At 42.7% G+C, this 24594-nt stretch overlaps 2 protein-coding genes across 4 annotated transcripts in view; one reads left to right on the top strand and one right to left on the bottom strand.

Moving 5' to 3' along the window:
* Positions 1-1662: 1662 nt before the first annotated feature.
* serpinb1 (serpin peptidase inhibitor, clade B (ovalbumin), member 1) lies at positions 1663-11580 on the bottom strand. 3 transcript variants are annotated; one of them, XM_080431488.1, is made up of 7 exons: positions 11454-11580; positions 6863-7054; positions 5138-5275; positions 4914-5031; positions 4424-4566; positions 2871-3032; positions 1663-2240 (listed from the first exon to the last, which is right to left on the bottom strand). In XM_080431488.1, exons 1-7 carry the CDS (start codon positions 11505-11507, stop codon positions 1833-1835), a joined length of 1215 nt encoding a protein of 404 aa, XP_080287614.1. In that variant the 5' UTR covers positions 11508-11580; the 3' UTR covers positions 1663-1832. The 3 variants fall into 3 exon arrangements, with proteins under 3 accessions (XP_080287614.1, XP_080287615.1, XP_080287613.1); XM_080431489.1 differs by lacking the exon at positions 11454-11580 and adding an exon at positions 8526-8553; XM_080431487.1 differs by lacking the exon at positions 11454-11580 and adding an exon at positions 8337-8519.
* mylk4b (myosin light chain kinase family, member 4b) overlaps positions 6998-24594 on the top strand; it is a gene marked incomplete at its 5' end in the record, with an annotated part of 67236 nt that continues 49639 nt past the window's right edge. Inside the window, one exon of the mRNA XM_080431486.1 lies at positions 6998-7083. The remainder of the gene's footprint in view (positions 7084-24594) is intronic.

Genomic DNA, 24594 nt, shown 5'->3' on the forward strand with positions numbered 1-24594 from the left:
TTCCGCCAAATTCCGGTACTTCCGCCAAATTCCGGTACTTCCATTTAGAGACACTCAACCGGCTAGGTCTTGCCCAGCGTGCAGTGAAATTCCCCCGCAGGATCAAATAGGTCTAATTATTTATTATTATTTGAGCAGGAGACAGGTTTATCATTTCTGACAATCACATCACTAGGCTATGAAAGCATACTGATGTTGTAAGCCAGGAAATATGATAGACAGAAATGAAAGTCAAATTTAAGCACCAATTCTTGAAAATTTGGTGCATTTGGTGTTGTTAGGGGAAGCTGTCGCTGAGGGGTGTCTGCATGTCTAATTCCAACGTCTATGGTCAACAAATTTGGTTGTAAAACGAAAAACTCCTCTGTATCTGACCCTCCCCCCCCCCCCCCAACAATTGCAATAGACAATGGAGTGTCTGTGTCTTGCAATAATGTCATAAATGGCTTACTAGGACAAATAGGCCACTACAGGCCACAAGTGGGATTCATCACTATCATTATACTCCAAATCTTTCCACCCCATTAAAAGTCTGGTGATTTATACTGTAGCATGGACTCCGTTTATTGGCCTATTTTCTAGAAACTATAATTAGTTGAGAAATATATTTATAGTATCCTAATCAAATACACATTTGCATGCATGTAACAGAAATTGTAAGATGTGTGCAAACTTTTGAACTGCCATTTAAATATAAGATTACTTCAAATGTATGTGGGCTATAGCTGTGTATTGGTGAGTAGCAGTGGTCTCTCCTGTCTCTAGCTATGACTGTGTACATATAGTATTATAGGACAGACTGTAGGTCGCACTGACCTTTTCCTGAACAGAAGCTACTGTTATGGAAATATGACCACATAAAGGTGTCTCTGTAATTTACAGTAGATTTAATCCCATCCCCACTGCTCAATCACCTTAAACTGTAGTCCAATAGACAATTCACTCGCCAATACTGTTCATTTCTGACTCACAACAACCCCTTGACTGGGCCCTATTAGCATCTTCTCATAGTTTATTGTAAAGTGGAAGTCTCCATTTCTCCTTATGTTGCCTTTTTAAACTTAATTTTACTTTATACTTTATTTTCATATTAATACTGGGTGGTATTAAAATGTTAATATGCTTTGCTTTCTGAAAGATTAGGCAGAGCGGCAATGTCATCACCTTGTCTTTCTGTAGTTTAAAAAGGGGGAAACCCAAGTCACAAAATGAAAGCAAAAATATCTACTTTCTAGAACATGATTAAAGCATACAGAAACACTACCTCTCATTTGTCATTAGCTCCTGACTTCTCATTAATCTGATTGTTCAGTAACACGTTTCCCCGTCTCTACAGCTCTATAGTAAAAAGAAAATAGATAGGTGGGTCACCAATTTCATCCAATCAGGAGAGAGAATCATCATCATGTTCCAGTTCCAATTTTGTCTACTCATTCTTTTGTATCATCACTTCCAATTTCACTTGTTTATCCTGTATCCTGTATGAGTTTTTTCTCCTTTCTCCTGGATAAAATTGCTATCCCAACCTGACAATGTATTTTCTGTTTACTAAATAGCTGAGACAGGGAGATCTTTGTTACTGAACAAACACTCTATTGCAATAATTGCTATGGGAATATAGAGCTATTTAACACTTATTTTAACAAGAATCATCACTTACAGCACCTTTAATACTTTTATTCATATTTCAACAATAAAGCAGCTAAAGACACATTAGTTTAAAAACAAAGCAAACACCATTTACTCTGTTCAAATATTTATTTTTCAAGGTTACATTTCGGCTTGTTTCCCCTTCATTTGAATTCAGCCTCAGTGCTCCTGAGCTGGTTTCTCTACTGTGGAGAGGAGAATCTGCCCAAGAAAAGAATTGTCTTGGTTTTATTGTGCCTTATGAAGAAAAGGAAAGGGTGGTCCGCTGTGAAGTGTTCTTCTCTCAGCATGCAGAAGGAAGCTATGCCGGCTGTAGCCGCGGCGGCCTCCGTTCCCTCCTCGTTCACCTCCACGAAGGCCTTGTGGGCCACCGTAGACAGGAAGAGTCCTCCTTGACCACTCATTCCTGACAGATCCGCCTTTGACTCGCAGAACACATCTGTCATACCCAGCTTGGACAGGGGATCGTTCAACTCATACTCCTCCTCCAGCTTGAACTTGGGCAGGTGAACTATGATGTCTGTGTGAGTGTCCATGTTGTCTCTGTTGGTCCAATCATCTAGCTTGGCCTGTGTTAGCTCATTTGCTAGCTATAAATGTATGAGACACACACACACACACACACACACACACACACACACACACACACACACACACACACACACACACACACACACACACACACACACACACACACACACACACACACACACACACACACACACACACACACACACACACACACACACACACACACACACACACACACACACACACACACACACACAGTGTTTAATAGGCTATATCTAGTGATGAGTCAAACACACAGCTATCACAGCATAGACAGCGGCAGAAGTTCACAAAAGATACATTTAGGGAATTATTGTATATTATAACAATCATTGGATGACTGATTTCAACAGCAGCTATGCATTTACTCTGTGGCTGCCTATACAGTATTATAAATTAATTTATATACCGGTAGTATTAAGTGGTGGGTTGGCATATATAGGCTAACCTGGTTTATAGTTTCACTCGTACATTAACACTTTGTACATGGCTCTACGTAAGCTATATGCCTTACCAATTGTCACAAACCCAACGTGAACTGGCTCCGAAAGCATCACTTGTTGAATAACGTACAAAACTAGCCAGAAGTGGGTCCTTCATTTGTGTTCTAGCGGTTTTGCTTGGCACTACAGATTGTCATGTAACATTACCTTAAGCAGTGAGCCGTCAGTGGACTTTTCAGGCAGCAGGATGAACATGCTGACATCTTCCCCCACGTAGGGCAGCTCCAGGATCTGCAAGCTGTAGTCAGGGATGTAGTTGAAGGGAAGCTTCTTCATCTGGTACATCATCTCGACTGGCTTGCTCTCATTCTGACACACCGGAAACATACAATGAGTGATACAATCAGATCCTCAGACAATGGCCCTTACTCATGTTTGATGACCCAACAGCAATTCCTCTAGCACCAATGTCCAATTGTATACACAATCTCAAATGGCATTTCCTCTAGTGCCACCCTTAGGCCAAACTTTCACTTGCATTAAAGTGCTCAGAATGTCAAAATGTAATGGGCAGATTGCCACGAATCGTGCTTTCATGTTCCCTTGGAAGAAGAACGCTAACAATTTAAGTGACCCCATGACCTCTCCTGTAGTGCCACCCTCTGGCCAAAGTGCAGTTTCTCTTTCCAACATTTCCAGTGGGGTTGAAGCAGCAGCAGAACCTCTACAGTAAGTCTAAGCATTGCCACTGGGGCTTTTAGACCCAGTCTTGTTATCTCTACAAGGCCAGAGATCATATTCTTGTCTGTCTATCTGTGTGAATCCAGAGCTAATCTCGCAAAGTATTACACTAATTAGTGTCAAACATTTTGTGCACGCTGCCAGTAGGCTAAGGAACTCAACCCCTGAATATTATTCTCCCCGAATAATCTGTACGATGATATTTTATATTTTTGTGAATTCATAAACTCAGACCTGGCTATGGGATGGTGTGAGGCTATGGTGTGGAACTAGCCAATTGGGCGCAAGCTATCTGTCCGGCATACAGTACTTCTAGCAAGACAGTGTGTGTAATTTGACACCAGTTTTACATATCTCGAGACTGCAACACCTATGAACTATGACAACACCTAATCTAAAAACACATTATCAATAGGGATGGGGATCGAAACGCCACTAAGATTTGAGCTCATATCGAGTCTAGCGGGTCCATGAAGAGATGTCATGTGTCGAAAGACTAGAGTCATGTCATTTAATCAAATCACTGGTGCACAACTCAACATTCTACATAACAAGGTAAAACCTAAAAGCATACTCTGTGATTGACACTCTGTCACGTTCAAGAAGAACAGATCTGTAAGCTAACGTGTTGCAATGTGACGCGTTAGTTTGTAGATCTGACAAAGCAGATCTACAATATAATTGGTCTTCACCAAAAAGCATGTATGATAATCGAAGCATGCACTTGCATTCGTCGAACATCATACATGCTTTTTGGGTTGCCACAATGCCACATATCATCCCTGCAAATGTCACATACTGCCTTACCAGGTACGTTGGCCTAATGGAAAAGCAAAAAGGGGAGTAGAACAGATACTATAGATATTATGCAGTGGAAAAGCGACATCACACAGCCCTGGGTAACCCCTTTCTAGTTATGTATCTCTCATACTGATTTCTTTTGTCATCCTAGTTGTTTACATCTGGTTAATCCAACTATGTCTTCAATGCAACAGCATTTTCTTCCTCTGCCTGTTCACCTGGTTTAGTTTGAATGCCATTTCTTTGGTGTTCGCTTTATCAAATTGGTTGAGCCAGTTTCCTTTGAAGTAGATGGCGTTGACCAGAGCCAGTCTTGTCATTGGGGTGACCGTCCCTGACTTCAGTAGATCTTTTATTTTATCTGTGAGGAAAAAAGACAGACAAACTAACCACTCAGCACTGACATCAGCCTCCATGTAGGCTTTGTAACACATTTAACCCATTAAAATTTGTAACCACTTCAACAATTATCTTATACTTTGAATATTCAAAAATAGCAGATATACAAGCTCATAGCGTGTTACTTCGTGAGCTTGTAGATCGGGGGTCCTTGACATGAAAAAGTTTGAGCACCACTGATATTATAGCAACATAAGAACTAAAAAACTGTTAGGATTTAGAAGATATTTGTAGAATCTACCTCAGGTCTTACTGGGTTAAAGAAGAAACAAAATAAAAAATAAATAGGTGTCTGGTTAAAGTCATTACCTTCTGTCTGCTGCTCAACCCAGCTGTTGATCTCTGCTCTGCAGTCCTCTGGAGCTCCCATGAAGTCAACTGCCTTCAGGTCAGCATGGTAGAACTTCTGTGTGGCTTCTAGGAACTCCTGTATAAAATGGAGAACTTGCTTTGTTGTCCACACAACCAGAGGAACCATAGCTGGTGATGTGTGTGTATACCGTATTACCACCATAATGGGAAACACAACTCACCGGGAGGAAGTTGCAGGTATTCTCCCCATAAAGACGATTGGCCAGTTTCAGAATGTATGAGGCAGATGGCGAGTTGATGTCTCCGTTAAGTGTTTGGAAATCTGCATGCACATCCTTCACCGAGCCGAACGAAAGGGCCTATACACAAGTCAGAGAGACAGTTTGTTAGGAGAAGAAATTGTCTTTGTGCAATTGATGAGAGCACTTCACCCATTTTAATAATACAAAATCATAATAATTACATATAATTAAAAAAATTGTTATTGAGTTCACATTTTCTGATTGCTTAATTTGCTTTAACAGAAAAGGCTAGATCTATAGACTTTACAATGAAAATACATTTAAACTGTTGGTAAGCACTGCTTTGGGTGGAATCAATGTTAAGTGTATAAAAGCCTATCCTTGGTACTGTGCTCCAGAGGCAGGTAGTAGCGGGGTCAAAGTACAGGTGTCACCTGTCACAGTCGTGCCCTTTAGTGCAGTGGTTCTCAACCTGTGGGTCGTGACCCCCACGGGGGTCCCCACATGATTTTGGGGGGTTCCCAGATGACAGTAAAGTGTCAATTTAAGGACTTAAGACCTTTTTAATACCTTAAAAAAAAATGAAATGAAAAAAGACCATTACTGCATCAAAAGTAATCAACAAACTATACTATAAAAACTGGTCAAAAATTGGCCAAATTGTCTCATTCACTGCCAGAACTTTTTTATTTTTGCGTTTGACAAACTGCCAGAGATTTTTCATTGAAAAAAAAAGTACTCAGGAGCCAAGATACAAAATGTTTAAGTTTTAAGTTAAAAAATCATATCTCCTTGGTCTTTGGGTTAAAAAATAAAAAAATAAATAAGAAAGAAAAAAAAGAAGAAAAAAAAAGATTTTTTTTTTTTTTTTTTAATTAAAAGTCGTTTTAGTCGTTCTTGGCAGTCAGGGCTTAAAAAAGTCGTTCTAGGCAGGGAATGAGTTAAATATAAGAAAGAGGCAAAAAAAAATTGAAAATAGACAATCTACAAGCTCACAACGCCTCGCAACGCAGGATGTTGTTAGCTTGTAGATCTGCTATTTTCACAATATTTATCGGTGGGAACGTCAAACTAAATGTAATGCTTCAACTCCTACAATTCCAAGTGCTTGACAGGGTGGGGGTAGGGGTCACAGCCTGAAAAGGTTGAGACCCACTGCTTTAGAAGGCATAGAAGAAATACTGTTCTAGCAACTGGAATAATTTCACAATGCATGATTCAATTTGAACAAAACAGTCAAAACGAAAACAAAAATAGAGAGCTCACAAACAGTAACTTTTGGCTTTTGGTCGTGTGTGTGTGTGTGTGTGTGTGTGTGTGTGTGTCTCGCATCCCAGTCCGGGCCGCCTCTGGCTGGCCGACGTCCAAGAATTTCACGCAAGAAGAGGATGTAGATCTGATTAAATCAGGGCTCAGCTCAAGTGAATCATGTGAGTGAGTTGTTATAGCTGTCTGTCCATGGTGGAAGTGCAGATAGCCTAATTAATTTAGTTCGAAAATGCATCATTATGGATTGTGGAAGCAAAACGACTTCAGTCCACAAATTATCTTTTAATAAAAAATTTTTTTTTTTTTTTTGCGGGGGTGGGGGGGGGTGCATATGGGGGCCCCATATGAGCTCTTGAAACGGGCCCCCAGATCATTAGGCCGCCCCGCAGGCAGCGTTCGTGCATGTGCGTGTGGTTTCTATGTGTCAGTCATTACCTTTGCCATCTGATCAGCAGTGTTGCCTTTAGCTCCCAGATGGACCATGGCTAGAGCCGAGCTGACACTGAAAGGAGAGACGAAGATATTCCCACTGGCTTTGGCTTGGCTTAAAGTGCGGAACAGATCCAAGGCGAAGACAGCGTTTGAATCGGCAATGGTGGCCATGGTGGCTGATGATGAATGGTCTTCCTGTAAAGAGAAGGCAATGCTGTGGTTAGGTAAATATAATATAATATTAACGCCACAAATAGTTGGGTAGGCTAAATACAGAGTAACTATGATCTATGATCTGTGGACGATTCTGTCGGAAGTTCCCAATGGGCGGTAGTGACGCGCCCATCTGGTGAAACCCGGAATTACACTCAATGTAAACAGGAAGTAAACGAGGGTGAAAAAATTGCGTTAGGCCACAGACGGCATTAAAACACTTATTTATTGAAAGATATGGATTATTACATTAAACTACTACCCCGTAGAGAGAGTTAACATTTGGGGCGTGGCGGTAAGCACCGTTTTTCTCAATTTGTACATGTTTGGAGTGTCTACGGTGTATAGTGCTGAAAGTCCCTGTGTCCATGGGGGATGAACCTTACAACTCTCGTAGATTGTTGTATTCTACAGCTAGATTAAGACTATCATAGGATGTATTTTACAGAGTCTGACTTTTACAATCGTATCTATAAAAATGTCAAAATCGATCAAATACATCTACGATAGTCTTGATCCAAGGCTAGAATGTCCCTAAAAAGAGTATCACTCGGGCCTCGGCGTTCATTAATATACAAGTTTTCTCTATTTGGAAAGTCTGTTACATAGCCCCGAAACTAGCCCTGAAACCTTGTGACAGACGAGCGTCATCTACATAAACGTTCAGATTTCATATATAAAGTGCTTACCCCATGGCCACGGATGTTACAATTATATACGGGCCCGCAGAAGTACCCATATCTTCCGTATTGTTCAATAAAAAGCATTTTAATCCAATCGGTGGCCATCTTCTCATAGAGTTATAATGTATCAGAGTGCAATACACCTCCCAACCAATAGGGTCGCGTAGTGGAAAGCACAATGGCGAAAATACGAAGAAAATGGCCACCGATCGGATAAAAATCATTTTTATTGAACACAACCAAAGATACGGGTACTTCTGAGCGCCCGAACAGAATTGTAACATCCGTGGCCACGAGGTAAGCACTTTATATTTGAAATGTGAACGTTTATGTAGATGTACGGACGTAAATGGAGAAAGTGCAAACACCAGGTTGAAGTTCATCCATAATGTATCAGGGCTAGCTGTTACATAACATTGGGCTAAACAACGTCTCCACAAGGAAGTAACTGTTTTCAAACGTGAAACGAAACCCGCAACAAATAATCAATAACAAAAAGGCATCGGATGATATACAGTAGGCTACATTAGCTAATAAGCAGATCGTAGCAGAGTATATTATGTGATATTAAAGTACCCTACCCGATTTTCCTCCGGAGACTGACACAGAGTCAGACACACGCCCAACGTTAATGTTGAAAGCGAAAGTATAATCAAGATGTTTTCTCTCCGTAAAATGCTGTCCCTAAACCGAGGGACAACTCCGGGAAATTTAAGGAAGTTTACCGAGAGCATTGGCTGTGCTGTGACTGCTTTTATACAGGCTGTTACCTGTCTCTTATTCCTGGGTGGGGACCGAAAAGGGAACGTCTATAAACAGGTGGGGAGGACGAAGGTCACTGTCAGTTAACAGAAAACGCCCTCTTATCATACAATAAAATTTATGTCAGTCATAAAATATCACATCAAGTTGTGGATTCTAATATGTCGGGTTTTAGACTAACACTTATATGGTTTAGCATACAGACAGAACAACTTCCAGCCTTTACTGATTTTTTTTTTTTTTTTTTTTTTTTTTACCAGAGAAAGAAATGTGTATGTGCCAATGCCATCAATGTACAGAGATTTTATCCTGTCTCCACCCCATCTTCCAACAAACTGCAGTCAGTTGTAGTAGTCCTTTTGCAATAATGTCATTTAAAGCAGCCAGCCTTGTAACTACTGATAGGCCACAAAATAACTGTGATTCAACACCACTCCCCACCCATGTACTTCTCCATCCATTAAAAGTCTGGTGACTTTAGCATATGGACTCAATTTATTGGCATATTTTCTAGAGACATAGTTAGGTCAGAAATATACTATATACATTCTACCTAATGACATTATAAATGTTCATGTATCATATAAATAGTTTAGATGTGTGCACACTTTTGCTGCCATTTAACGTAGCAGATTATCTCAAATTGATGTAGAAATTGATGTGTAGCTAGCAGTGGTCTCCCCTGTCTCTAGCTATGATTTGTGTACAGTAGAACAGACTGTACCAGCCTTTTACTGAACCCAACCTGGAAATATTACCACATGCAAAGAAAGGTGTGTCTGTGATTTACAGTACAGATTTAGTCATGTATCCACCCCTCACTCTCCTAACAAACTGCATGCAGTCCAATACACAATGCAATCTTAAAACGACAATATCCATTCATGTCTGACTCATGACTAATGTACAACCCTCCCTTGCACTTTAAACGTCTGCATTACATTACTATCTTCTTGTCATAGTTTATTGAAAAGTAGAGATCTCCATTTCACCTTTTCCTCTTTATACTTCATTTGACTTTATACTTAAAAAATACTGGATATATGCCCAGTATTAATATACCCATCTGCTTTGTTTTATGAAAGACAAGGGTGAGTGGCACTGTCATCACTCTTTTCTTTTTCTAGTTTAAAACGGGGGAAACCAAATCACAAAATAAAATACCCCCCCCCCCATTAAAAAAGGATTTCAATAGAAATGTAGCCTAATCAGCTATGATGGTAAAAGATTATTCTCATATTAATTTAATTTTTTAATTTCTACTCTCTACAACATGATTAAAGCAGGGAATATCTTTTTAAATACTTGAACTCTAAATGTTTTGTTGACCGGGGTCCCCCAGGGCTCTATACTAGGTCTGCTCCTTTTTTCCCTTTTGAACCAAAAATAGCAGAATCTAGCAACAATGTGTCGCTTTGTGAGCTTGTAGATTAAAATTCGGCTATTTCTGCCTAGAATAGGGACGCTAGGGTTCGCAGTGTTGCATTGCTGAATTGGAACGTGGTTGCACTCTATTTTAATGACGTCACACGCACGTCGCTTAACACCTACACTACAGGTCAGAGGTCACACAATGGACAATTGATATGCATCTAAAAAACAAAAACAAAAACGCCGAAAAAGTGATCAAAAATGTCAACCGAACAACACGCTATTTGTGGAGGATTGATCGCCTAGTCAGTAAGAATACTCTGAAGATTCTTGCAGGGGCCCTCATTCAAGGTCATTATGATTATGCATGCACTTCATGGTATCACAACACCTCCAAGGCCTTAAAAACAAGGCTCCAAACATCCCAAAACAAACTTGTAAGGCTACTTCTTGGCCTCAATCACAGAACCCATCTAACCCCTGCTCATTTTGCTAGGATTGGATGGCTTAGGGTTGAGGACAGAGTACAGCAACTTGCTATGGGCCTGGTCTTCAAGATACACCACAACATTGGGATCCCCCTGTATTTGTCAAAATACTTCAAAAATGTTAATGAAGTCCATGATCATAACACCAGAGGCAGCTCCACTGATCATGTTCAACCCAGATTTGGCTCAACTAAGGGTATGAACTCATTCTCATGCTATTCATCAAAAATGTGGAATTCCCTACCAAAAGGAGTAAAGGAGTGTAAAACCCTACTCACTTTCAAAACTGCCCTAAAGATACACCTTCAGGAGGCTGCAATTCGAAAATGGCCCCTGTCTAAGTCTTAACCTACCCCTCCCTACCCCCCCCCCCCCTCTTTCATTTTCCTCTTTTGTATATATATATATATATTTTTTTTCTCTCGTCATACCAGTAACCTGAAAGCTGATTGTATGACATTCTGTATAGTAGTGTGTATATCTGCCTGCCTCTTATATTTCATCATGATTTGTGTGCATGGGGTCCTCATCTTAAACAAGCGTAATGCTTAATGAGGGTTTCCAGTTTAGTAGACCTTGTATTGTGAATTTGTACTTCCATGTACTGTTATGTACTGTCATGTACTATTCTCATGTCTTTCTAAATAAACTACATCAATCAATCAATCAATCTAGGCTCATTCCTATGTTAATTCACCTGGAGTGAGTCGGGAGCCTTTGTAAACTTTGTTGAGGTGTGAATTTAAAGTTGTTTTAAATCTATGCATGTGCCTGCGCGTGCTCCTGGTCAAATAGGTTCTTGCACGGCGTGCAAGGCCGTCCCATGAGCAATGCAACCCTGGGTTCAAGTGGTTAAAAAGTTTTTTTAAAATCCACTCTGGATCCACACAATACAAATACACAAATAACATTTTTTAAATAAAAATAGCTTAGCTTCTGGGTCAGAGAAGAAAACTACATGACATAAACAGTGATATATATAGGCTTTGTATGAATGTGGTCATACATGAAGCTATGGCTCAACTGCTATATCTGAAAGAATCACCACATGTAGTCTAACATGAACTGTAAACTCACCCTTCTTTGGGAAAAGTGTGGTACCATCTTCCCCTTATTCTTTTTACTTTTCATTACTTCCCCCCCTCTCTCTTCTATTTTTCTATTGCTGTTAATCACTCCTCCAGTAACGACACAGCATTTAAACGCTGACACTCCATTTTGTAAACACCACCTGAACTAGACTACCGGTATGTTCTACAGAACTGGGGGCTTGGTGTTTGAGGGGGTGGATATTTGTAGCACGATGCCCTACGATCATTTTCATGACATTTATATTGTTATTATTTCCACTGGCAATTATTATTTATATCAACATGCATGATGCATAGATAATATCTGTTAAAGCAACATTGTGTGAGCCACGGTTTAAACCATGGCTTATTTGAGGGCCCCTGCCAGGCCTGGACCATTGGAACGTTCCTAGCTTTTCACCCCTATTCAGTGCCCCTGGAGGATGCTGACACAAACCCTATTGATGCAGTCACACACCCATGCAGTTGGCGTTTGTTTTCAATTACTGCCACTAGGGGAGCCACTTCTGGGCATCAGGGGGTCTCTTTCCTTGCTGATTTTGACTTCATTATAAACTTTCTCCATCTGAATATTCTAAACCAAGGGTCTTCAACGTTTTTCAGGCCAAGGACCCCTTAGCTGAGAGAGATATGAAGCAGGGACACCCCCCCTCCCACTACATATTTGATTCATGTTAAATGTGTATTTTCAGACATTTAACGACTTAAAACTTGAACTTTGGCTCTGTACTTGGTCGGCTCTTTTTTCCCTGTACACCAAACCTCTTCACCGAAAATAGCAGATCTACAAGATCGAGATGCGTTGTGAGACCCTCGCATCCCAGAATAGGGATGAGATTGCGAGGGTTCAAGTGGTTAATGTAAAAAATAAGATAAATAAAGTCCCTATCACGCAAAGATTTAGCGGCCCCCCTGCAGGATCAGAGTGCAATGGCACTATACTACGGGTAGTATTATAGCCTTCAAGAATACATTTGTATGCACTTGTTGGTATGCATGGCAGCATATTATGTTCTATAGCCCTTTATGGAAGTTTAGTGAACAGCGTGTGATGAATGTGGCCACAGCGTTGCTGCCAGACATTCAAAATGACCATCGTGCTTGGTGGAGAGCCATAGGTTTTTGAGGAGTCATGCTGGCTTTTCTCCTCGTAACGGCTCTTTGAAGGGGACAGTCACACACCCATAAGGTGTACTGCTATTCCATTTCATGAGGACAGGTCCATTAACACTTCTGAAATACAGCAATACATGTCCTGTCAACAGGTTTTAATAACACTGTTTGAATCCTCTCCACATACAGCTATGCCACTCATTGGGATAAGGTTGATGGGGGAATGGGAGTTAGTCGTCAAGGCCGACGGCTTCACAATAAAAGTGGGTGTCAATGTTATCACAAGAAAAGAGGAACCTAGGTTCCATTTTAGAGGCAAATCTTTCCAGTGATAAAATGGCAACTAGAGTAATCATAAAAGTCAACCACAGAACAAGATGTTTGTACAGGATCTCCTCTCTGGTCTGTAAGAATACTTTGAGGACTCCAACAGGAGCACTCATCCAAGGTTACTTCGACTATGCATGCACCTCATGGTACCATAGCACCACAAAGGCCTTAAAAACAAGGCTCCAGACATCCCAAAACAAACTGGTAAGGCTACTTCTTGGCCTTCTAGACATCTACAACTAATTTAGTTCAGTTTAGCATAGTAGTGTATATTTGTCTGTCATTAAATGTTTCAATTAATTGAGTACAAAGGACCTCAATGGAAACAAGCCATATAGGCTTTCTTGGGTTTAAAATCCTCTTAGCAGATCTTGTATGGAACTGTGCTTTTTTTGCATACTGCTTTTAGGGGCGGCCAGAGCTGAGTGGTTAGTGAGCCCACCTAGGGAGCCAGAGGCCCTGGTTGCCCCAGGTACGATTCCAGGCCAGGCCAGCAAATGTGTCGATGAAATGAAATTTGTCCCTGAGCAAGACTCTTAACCCCTAATTGCTCAGAGGCCCTCATCGGAAACAAGACCGCAAGGACTTTCATGAACGGACCTGTTAAAGGAATTATCCTAATAAAGTATTCAATCAATCAATCAATCAGTTGTATCTCCTGAGATGGCAACAGATTAGTCCCTAGTGTCAGACCTAGTCAAGAAGTATTTGCAAACACTTTGGTGAAGGAGGTTGCTTATGTTAATACTGTATCTATATCTATATACTGTATACTGTATGTAGTACCCCTGATATTTAGTTTGTCACAGATCTACTGTGAAAAACCTGACCGTCTACAAATCTCATCGTTGTTATCCAAACTTATTTATGAGCGTGGGATAAAAGCATCTCTGGAGTTTAGTACCTACTGTACACTGTACAGGGGGGGGGGGATTTCACATTGTTTTGCTTATTTATCATCGTCCTCCAGTAGGCACAGAGCGGACATCTCCTGTGTCCCCATCTCTGCCACACACACACACACACACACACTTGACGGTTACGAGTTCCGACTCCCCTAGTGCAAACTACTAAACAAACAAACGCCTGCGTCCCCATCGTTGACATGCAGTGTTGTCATCTGAATGAGGGGGAAAAATTCAACATGTTTCTAAGAAGAGCTTAAACAGCTGCATAATGATGAGGTGTTTGTTTGTCCCATAACAATGCTGGACGCATCATAAAACATGGTCCTGCTTAGCTTACCTGTACTGTCTGAGCATGACTTTTATGGGCGATCAAATATAACCTGGAGTCAGCCCTTGAACTATGCTCATTAGTTTGACTGACTGGTGCCTGTTTCAAACGCAATCCTGGTTTGAAATGGACACTTGCTGCTCATGTGTAGTGTGATAGCATGTTTGTTTTTGCACGTATGTACTGTAGATGTTTGTATATTTGTGTGTGTGTGTGTGTGTGTGTGTGTGTGGGGGGGGGGGGGGGGGCTATATATATATACATGTACATGAATGCACACATGACACTAGACGAATAAATCGTGACAAATCACTTGATATAATGAGATATGTCTCATTTTAATGACCTGCAGAATTTAAAGCTCTCATTTGTGGCAACTAAATCAGGTGTTAAATCTTTCATACAGCTGTTTGGATTCTTCAACATATCCAGTTGAACATTAGGCAGTACTGGGCGTTGCCCCCTAAAATGTTTTATGGCATTTTAAAGACAATTAATCTCTCTTCTAAACACTTCTGATACAAATGAGATTATTTTTATTACTACAAATGTGAAAAGTCTGGACTGGGCTTTTAAGGAAAGTGTTCCATAGAAGCTCACACATTTATTTGTGATAAAAGTCTTGGTATTATAATACTTTATCAATTCACAAATACAACCTATTAAAATATTACTTTTTAATATAAAGAATATACCAATAATGTTAAGCATGTTTTATTCAGAACATAGTTTTTAATCTCCCACTTCCTCCTTTGGCATACAATCTTTGTCCCTTTTTTGTCTAGTACCTTACCTGATGCAGGATCTGTGATGAACCCAGTTTCATCTCATTGAAAATGTTCTGTGGTTTGTCATCTAAAACATTTCCATTGATGTAGAGTAGACCACCTATCTAGTTATCGACTGCTGCTTTAGCTTTGGCTCTATAGAACTTCTCAGCTTTTCTTTCGGCAAGGAATATCAATGTTTACAACAGATCTAATTTAGCAAAATCCCAGCCCCACTGAGACAGCATCTAAAATGTTAGATTAAATCAAAATATGAAATACAATATACTATATTATTAAAAATGTCTGAATACTATATTATGTACCCTAACAATTTACATACCTAAGTGCATTCATTATACATCTATAAGCACGTCATGAATGTAAGATAACATTATAACATGTTCATAACCTGGGTGATACCCGCGAGTATAATGAAACAAATTCTTTACCCTTTACACATGACGGCCACATCATTATGACTAGGAGTAGGTCATAACCATAAACAAACATGATACGGCCATATGTGATCGGCAAGGACTCAAGGGAGTGCAGTGCCCGCCGTCGGGTTGTTCAGATATGCGGTTGTCCATAACTGCCGATCCAACCGATATGTCCATATATAGGCATATATGGATATCCAGTTTTCCATGAACTCCCGATCCAACCGATATGCCCATATATTGCATGCCAATATATGGCCATATTCTGATGACATCAGGGATCATGGTATTGTCGGGATTGGGAAAGAAATAGCGTAGTTAATAGTGTTTAGCAATTGGGAATTGGCACAACAACTAAATTGAGACGAAACTGAAAAAAGAAAAGTAGAAAAAAGATGAACTCACATAAGGACACTGTTGGCACAGACTATACAGTAGGTATCTTAGCCTATGCCACATTATCCACACGACAGATGTGTAATAGCCACCAATGATCACACAGCAAGAGGTGTGCCAGCAGAAGAAGATACTGAAACACTATTCTGTATACATCATGTACAGTATGTCACATGTATGTAGCACTTGTTTGAAATCTGCAGCCTATTTAAGGCTATTTAAAGCATTTGAGGGAGCTGCTGGGAGCTGCAGACAGTGATGGTCAGCTGGCATGCCAAACTCAGTGTACCCTCACAGCTGTGACCTTCTGCGGGATAACCAAGGAATCTGCCCTGACAGGGATTCCAGGTAAGATTAAACGGTGGTCCCTCAAACTGTGTCAAGTACAGTATATGGCCTGGCACTTGCCACCTTCTATAGTGTGTGTGTGTACTTTTATTATTCAGTTCGCACGAAAACAGATTGACAAGTCGGTGTGCAGTCAGTGGCACTCATTGTCTGCTGTTTAAGGTCTATACGTTCCCAATGGTATATATCATGAACATACTCAGTGATTTACACTGCATATCAGACTGGGCATGCATAGGAAATGCCACGCAGTAAACACGGCTCTAAACGCAGCTCTAAAAATTAATGTGCACCATGGATCATCCGGTGAAGCCCAGTGTGAATGCTCCCTGTCATCCAGCCTGAGAATCTGTGTGAAACGACTCTCTCAGACCACTGTGATCGAATGCTTACTGCATGTAGCCTGATAGGTATGTTAGTTACTGTTGTCGCTGTTGCACTGTGTCAGAGTGCTCACATCAATGTCACTACTACTGTCGATATGTTGTACACCACCAGCGTCACCTAGACAAATACCTCACTTTTATGACAAATAAATAGTTACTTTGTTGATTTCATTGTGGCTTTAGTTGCTGAGCTCATGAGCCAGTGCAGAAACGGGTTGTGATGTCTGATTTACAACGCGGGCGTGGTACATACAGGCATTCTAGTTCTTCAAAAGACTTAAAAGCAGATTTGTACAGGTCCGGTCAGACAACTGTTTCTTTTATATTGTCCTTTCCATTTGCTCTTTATTAGGTCATCTGTCATTATGGCATTCACAGTTATTCTTTTCTGTTGCTTTCTGTTGTGGCACATTTGATAACGACAGTTAAATGTCACAAATGTCCTAGACTATATTTCAGAGTTTTATAGTGGGTTGTCTAGACTTATAATGACCAGAGAACATTGTTGCTAACTGCCTGTGTGCAGCCTGTGTGCAGCCTGTGTGCAGCCTGTGTGCAGCCGCGCCCCCATGTGACTCACGCTCTCATTGGCTGCTGACAGATCTCAAAGTGGAGCTTACTATGAAACCAACCCGATCGCCCCCCAAACACGGTGAAATAGCACGGATTGACAAACGGCAATTCCGTGCATAGATGACTAGGAACTCCGAAACTCTGTGCATGGAGAACCATATCCCCCCCATTAACTTCAATACGAGGCGGAGGCAGTCACGTGACTTTCTCTCTACGCTCTCCCCATCACGGTGAAATAACACGGATTACGTCCGTAAATACACAATATTTTCGAGCTGCGTTCGCTTCCCGCGTTCGCGCAGCTTACTTGTTAATATGACTCTGAGATTTCATTTGCTATTAGGCCAAATAGGTACACCTGTATCAGCAAGTTGAAATGAGCCTTGTAATGAGACTGCCATAAAGATGCACCTGGAGTTCACCTTGTTACAGTTTGTTGTCAGCCTTTTGATACAGTGTGATTGGTAGGCTCTGTGTTTATAGCTAATATAACCAATATTTTTTAAAAAAGTACATGTGTGTGTGTGTGTGTGTGAGTGTGTATATATGTAACAGGTAGAAGAAAGACTTAGTCTTTTATTGTGAAATGCCTGCTAAAGTATGTATGTATAGATGGGTTTCCCGTTTGTAAACATGAGAGGAGGATGATGCGCGCGCAGTGGAGGGAAGAGCCTGTAGAGGGCGCTATTACCCGCAGCAGCTCTGGCCATTGTACATTGATAAAATAAATGGTCTTCACCGGGTTTAATGAAAGTAGATTAAATGATGCAGTTTGTAATATCTTCTTTACTCAATAAAAATGATTTGTCGGAAGTTGTATCTGTCTGTATATAATAGCAGCATTATGCCTATTATGCCTATAATAGCAGCATTATGCCTATCTAAATCCCGAAAATAACAATAGAGTGAATTGCACTTCCGGGTCGTTCTACCTCCCGCATGCGCAGATTGCACACTCTGCTCTGTGATGACGTCGCGCGGAAACCCATCTATAGTTTATCCTGCAATGAGTGGTTAGCTAGCGCCATCTGCTGGTAGCTGGAAAGTCTATAAATGTGACCGGGTCATGTGACTATTAGTCTGCCGCAACGCTCCTGATTTCGTGTATAGAGGGGCGGGTGTATAGAGCCGGCGAGAGATTGCGGCTGATCCCATTGGTTCACCGATCTGTCCGTCAACCCCCGCCCCGTTAACACAACATTACGAGCGACGCCCACTGCACTCTGGTTGGTTGGGAAATGAAACACTTCCTCATACCCAGTACAGGCTATGGTTGGGCCAGGCTTTTATTTTTTAGCAAAACTAAGCAATAAAAGCCTGGAGATCGAGGCTATGTGACTATCATAGCAGTTGGACTCTGCACTCTGCTGTGGTAAGTCACGTTCTGATGCTGCTCTGAAAAAGTATTATAAATTGCACTAAAGCTAACGTGAGATTTACTGTAAGATACACTGTCCTGTAACAGCAGTTGATATGTTGTTTCTGTGTGTTTTCGTTTTGTTGCTGTAACTCACGTTAGATGCACTATGTAATTGATACTGAAATCAATGTTATTTCTTCCTGTAGAAGTCAGAACCAGTGGAGGTGCTAACCATATGTTTTGTGTCTTGAACCAACCCATTGCAGGTACTTCTTGTTGCACTAAATGTTTTGTATGTATTAAGTCAGACGTTCACAAGACTAAATGTTTGTTTGTATCAACCGCCATTACAAAGCAGCCACGTTGTGGCGTGCTGTATTTTCTGGTTACCGCCAGAGGGCGCCATTTGGCCATTTTATTATCTATTTTGGTTGACGTTTGTGTTTTTGGTATTTTCTTATTTCATTCATTATAAAAACGATAAAAAGGATGATGCAGGTTAAAAACAGATTGTATTGAATTCATTGTAAAAGCATTATTGTTAAAACCCAGTTAAAACCACTATACGATCACATGTTAAAAAGACATACTGTTAAAACCACTGTAAACACATTGTTTAAAGTCACATCTTGTAATGCATTTCATGAGAATGTAAAAACTATGAGAATGTATAAGATGATATGTATGATAGCAGTTGGACTCTGCACTCTGCTGTGAAGTCAGAACCAGTGGAGGTGCTAACCATATGTTTTGTGTCTTGAACCAACCCATTGCAGCTTCACTAAAGTACCACATCATCCAACCCAGTGCCTCTGTGTGTGTTCTTGGCGGGACGGGTATACAGCGGTTACATTGGTGCCGTGACCCGTGACTTCTCGTCGAACCGGTGACCGCCCTGCCTACCACATCACTTCATGAGGCCATCAGTACACAGTATTTGTGGGTACAGTTTACGTGGTAGCATAGCAGTGAAGCTCATTACTGTACACAGTACAGGGTGTCACAGTGACACAGATAATTGTGTGTGCCATACCAGTGACGTGTCACACAACCTACAGATTTGTTTTTGTCATTTTGATTTATTTGCTATTTTTCTACTGTTGATATCCACATTATTAGGGTGGACTATACTGTTTTGGGAAATATGTCACGGTTTAGCACACCCATTAGTGTTGGCAGGGGCAGAGCTATGCATGCTCCCATTCTTTTTTCAGTTGATAGTCCCACTCCAGGTGTTAGTATTCCCTCATTGGAGGAGGTTCCTAGTGCTAGGGTCCGTAATGTAGCTGACCATCACACCAGCCCACCTATGCCTCAGGTCACATCTACACCAAATCCTACTAGTGACAATTCTGAGTGTGTAGCTGACCAGATGAGGACTGTCATTCAGGAGATAGGACATCAGTTAGCTGACAGCATCATGTCACGCATACAGCCACACAACACAGTAGCTCCCAGTTCCACTGTCACACAAAATGTAGCGAGCACTTTGAGCCAGCCCAGTCAGATGGATGCATCCCAGGTGCATTTGGTTACACAGAGAAAGGTTAGGGAACCACCATCTTTTGTAGGGGGTGGCTCAGACTCGATCACAGTATATGAATGGGAAGATCTGATGAGAACGTTCATTAAGAAGACTAATGTGAGGGTTGAGGAACAGGCTGAGGAAATCCTTATGCATTTGAGAGGAAAGGCTAAGGATGTAGTTAAGTTTGGCATTAGAAACAGCAACATTGATGTTTATGCTCACCCTGACATGATTTATGGTCTCCTTAGAAAGCACTTTAGCTGTACTAGGTACTCTGCTGTCCCCTTAGCTGACTTTTACTCGACTTTGCCCAAAGACCAGGAAGACCCCTATGACTACTGGTTGAGACTAAACAGAGCAGCTGACCTCGCTACTGACTGCCTGAGAGAACAGGGCAAAACTCTTGACAACCCTGAAATGGAGGTGACTCGCATGTTTATTAGGAACTGCAAGATAATGAGTCCCTCTATGAGCTGTATAGCAGTACGATACCCTCATCCAAGAAATTGATCTTTCAGGGATCCCAGAGAATAGCAGAGACTAACAGCCTGTTCTACACGCCTGTGCCTGTGAAGAATGGTCCCACTCTCAAAGCACTGTTGGACAGCGGGTCGATGGCCTGTACAATAAGTGAGTCTGCTGTTGAGTCCCTGCTGCAGCAATGCCCTGACATGATAAGAAACACAGCTGATGATTATGTCATAATAGGCTGTGGTGGACACCGCGTTTCCCCCAAAGATATGTATGACCTTGATGTCACCGTTTACGGATGCAGAATGATCGTCCCAGCGATGGTTGTTCCAGGCCAGACAGAACAAATGATCCTTGGCAGCAATGCCATCAAGCACATTCTAACTCAACTGAAGAGCACTGACAGCTACTGGAGACTGGTTTCCTCGCCCAACAATGGTCAGACCGATGACCACTGCCAATTCCTGTCACTGCTTTCTAACACAGAAAGATGGAGAGGTGACTGCATTCCAGATAAGGTGGGCACGGTGAAGGTCAAGAGTTGTGTGACACTGAAACCGCAGAGCGAGCACCTTGTCTGGGGCAAGTTACCTGAGTCAGCCGTGATGTCAGCAGGCAGTACAGTGGTCGTTGAGCCAACACAGTCAAAGGCCAGACCCAGACACATCCTCGTTGGAAGAGTTGTTACTCCTCTTTGGGGAGACCGATGGGTGCCTGTTAAAGTCATTAATCCTACCGACAAAGCTGTGGTGCTGAGAAGGAACGCCAAAATTGCGGATGTGTCCCCCTGTATCGCAGTAGAGGACTTGCCCAAAGCAGACGAAGTCAAGTGCAATGTGCAGTGTGTGCAGAGTGAAGATGTACGGCCAAGGTCAGAAGAGGACATGGTGCGTGCACTGGAAACTCTGGGACTGCAAGACCTTGATCTGAAGTCATGTGAAGTGTCGCTGCAGTGGAAAGACAAGCTCCTTCACATCATCGAACAGTATGAGTCAATCTTCTCCCGACACAAGATGGACTGTGGAGAAGCTAAAGAGTTTGTGCATCGCATCCACCTTGTCGACGACAAGCCGTTCCGTCTACCTTACAGACGCATACCACCAAGCCAGTATGAAAAACTGAGGACAACTCTGAATGAGATGGAAGAGAAAGGCATTATTCGGAAGTCGCACAGCGAATATGCATCTGCACTCGTTCTCATTTGGAAGCGGAATGGAGAACTCAGAGTCTGCACTGACTTCAGATGGCTTAACGCAAGAACCGTGAAGGATGCCTACCCACTGCCACATCAAGCTGATGCTCTAGCCGCACTCGGTGGGAATGCTTTCTTCTCCACAATGGACCTGACATCAGGCTTTTATAACGTCCCCTTGCACCCTGATGACAAGAAGTATACAGCGTTCTCGTCGCCCTTTGGACTTCATGAATACAACAGTCTCCCTCAAGGCCTATGCAACAGTCCCGCTACGTTCATGAGGATGATGATGTCCATATTCGGTGACGAGAATTTCACAAGCCTGTTGTGTTACCTAGACGACCTGATGGTATTTGCACCTACAGAGGAAGCTGCACTCCGACGCCTGCAGATGGTGTTCGCCCGCCTCAAGGAACACAACCTTAAGCTCGCACCCAAGAAGTGCTTCTTCCTCAGAAGGACTGTGAAGTTTCTTGGGCATGTCATCAGTGAAGATGGAGTTCGGACAGACCACGAGAAAGTGAGAGCCATAAATGACGTCCAAGTCACCGACCTCATGGAGTCTGATGGGAGAACACCTTGCCCTAGTAAAATCAGATCGTATCTAGGAATGGTGATGTACTATCAAGGTTTCATCGAGGCATGTTCTGCGAAGGCAAAACCGTTGTTCAGGCTCACAGCTGAACCTGGTGCTCAGAACAAGCACAAGAGAGGTCGCAAACCTGTCAAGAAAGGAGGTCAAGTCAAGTTGTCGCCTGCTGATTGGACCGATGCGTGCCGGAACGCGTTTGAGACTCTGAAAAACGACCTCATGATAAGTGTCACTCTAGCCCACCCAGATTTCAATGCCCCCTTCATTCTTGGTGTTGATGCGTCGTTCGATGGCATTGGCGCTGTCCTGTCTCAAGTGCCACCAGGTGAAAAGATCGCTCGACCTGTCGCCTTCGCTAGCAAGACACTGTCCCGGTCACAGATGAATTACCCAGCGCACAGGCTGGAATTCCTGGCATTGAAGTGGGCCATTTGTGACAAGTTTAGCCACTGGCTGAAGGGCAGACACTTTACTGCCTGGACGGATAACAACCCACTGTCTTACATCCTAACGAAGCCTCGCTTGGATGCATGTGAACAAAGATGGGTGGCTAAGCTTGCAGCGTTCGACTTTGATCTGAAGTATGTGCCAGGTGTTAAGAACATTGTCCCCAATGCGCTCAGCCGTGAGCCATTTGTTAAGTCATGTGTCAGCCACCGTCTGATGAAAGAGCCTTACATTGCACTGTTGGATGAGGTCAATGGTGTTGTCAGGGGTACAGTACAGGATACCTTCCGGGTGACAAACAACTGTCAAGCTGTTCGAGAAGTGGAACCAGGATCATCTGATTCCGATGCTGGAGCTGTCTCTCAATCTGTGGAGGGCTCCATCAGCCCTGAAGAGGTGTCAGCGGTGCTGATTGCCCATAGTGACAGTGGAATGACCAGTCTGCCCAGTGCTAGTCCACCGTTGCCCCAGTTACCTGGAGAAGACCCTTCCACTGTTATTCCCCAGAGCCAGATCTTGAGTCTTCAGGAGCAGGATGCCACAATAAGCCGAGTCATGTTCTATGTACAGCGGCATAAGAGAGCTACCAGGCGGGAAACAGCGTCTGAACCTGGCTGTGTCAACAAGCTCCTCAGACACTGGAAGAAGCTACGGGTACGGGATGGAATCCTGTACAGGGTGAAAAAAGACCTTAGACTCGACAAGAAACTCTTCCAGTTCATTGTACCAGATAGCCTTAAACATCAAGTTCTCCTTGGCGTCCATGATAATGCTGGTCATCAGGGCCGTGCACGAACCCTCTCCCTTGCCAGGGAACGGTTCTTCTGGATCGGAATGGAAAACGACATGGCCAACCATGTACGCCGATGTGAGAGATGTGTTGTTGGCAAAACACCTGAACCTGAGGCCCGTGCACCCCTGGAGAACATTCGGACATCTGCTCCAATGGAATTGGTGTGTATCGATTTCTGGTCGGCCGAACTGAGTGACAAGAAGACAGTCGATGTCTTGGTAGTAACGGACCACTTCTCCAAAATGGCGCATGCCTTTCCCTGTCGAAATCAGTCTGCGAAACAAGTTGCCCGGCGGTTGTGGGATGACTTCTTTTGTATTTATGGATTTCCCCAGAGATTACACTCAGACCAAGGTGCCAACTTCGGGAGCAGGCTCATGAAAGAACTTCTGGAGATGGCGGGAGTTCACAAGTCACGCACCACCCCATACCACCCAATGGGTAATGGTGTTGTAGAACGTTTCAACAGGACACTGGGGAACATGTTGAGAGTCCTGGCCCCTACTGCAAAAGCCAGATGGCCACAGATGCTACAGACATTGACCTTCTGCTACAACTGTACAGTGCACGAGACCACTGGCTTTGCCCCCTTCTTTTTGATGTTTGGGCGAGTCCTGCGTCTCCCCATTGACATCATGTTCCAACATGTCCGCCAGAATGACAAGGTGGTCAGCCGTAATGAGTTTGTTACTCGCTTGAGGCAAGACTTGTGTGCAGCTGCAGAGATTGCTCGAAGACACAGCCTCCAAGAGCAAGCACGTCACGCCAGACTCTACAACCGTCGAGTCAAAGGCTCTTCGTTGGCTGTGGGCGATCGAGTGTTGCTGGCCACTCGTGGTGAGAAAGGCAAGAGGAAGCTCTCTGACAGATGGGACTCGGCCCCTTATGACGTTGTGTCAGTGAGGCCCGACATTCACGTGTACAGGATAAAAGACATCCAAACTGGCAAGGAGAAAGTTGTGCACAGGAACCTTCTTCTCCCAGTTGACTTCCTAAACTTGGATGAGGATGAGGCTCCAGTCTCTCTTGTGGGATCAGATCTCAGTGTTGTGGCTGATGGAAGTGGTCCGGAGTCAGTGGCAGTTGGCGGTGTGGATCGCAATGTCCAGACAATGGACTGGCTCATGAATACTCCTGAGATTGAGGACC

The sequence above is a fragment of the Gymnoscopelus braueri genome (assembly GCF_963280865.1).
Source record: "Gymnoscopelus braueri genome assembly, chromosome: 6".
NCBI classification, from domain to species: Eukaryota; Metazoa; Chordata; class Actinopteri; order Myctophiformes; family Myctophidae; genus Gymnoscopelus; species Gymnoscopelus braueri.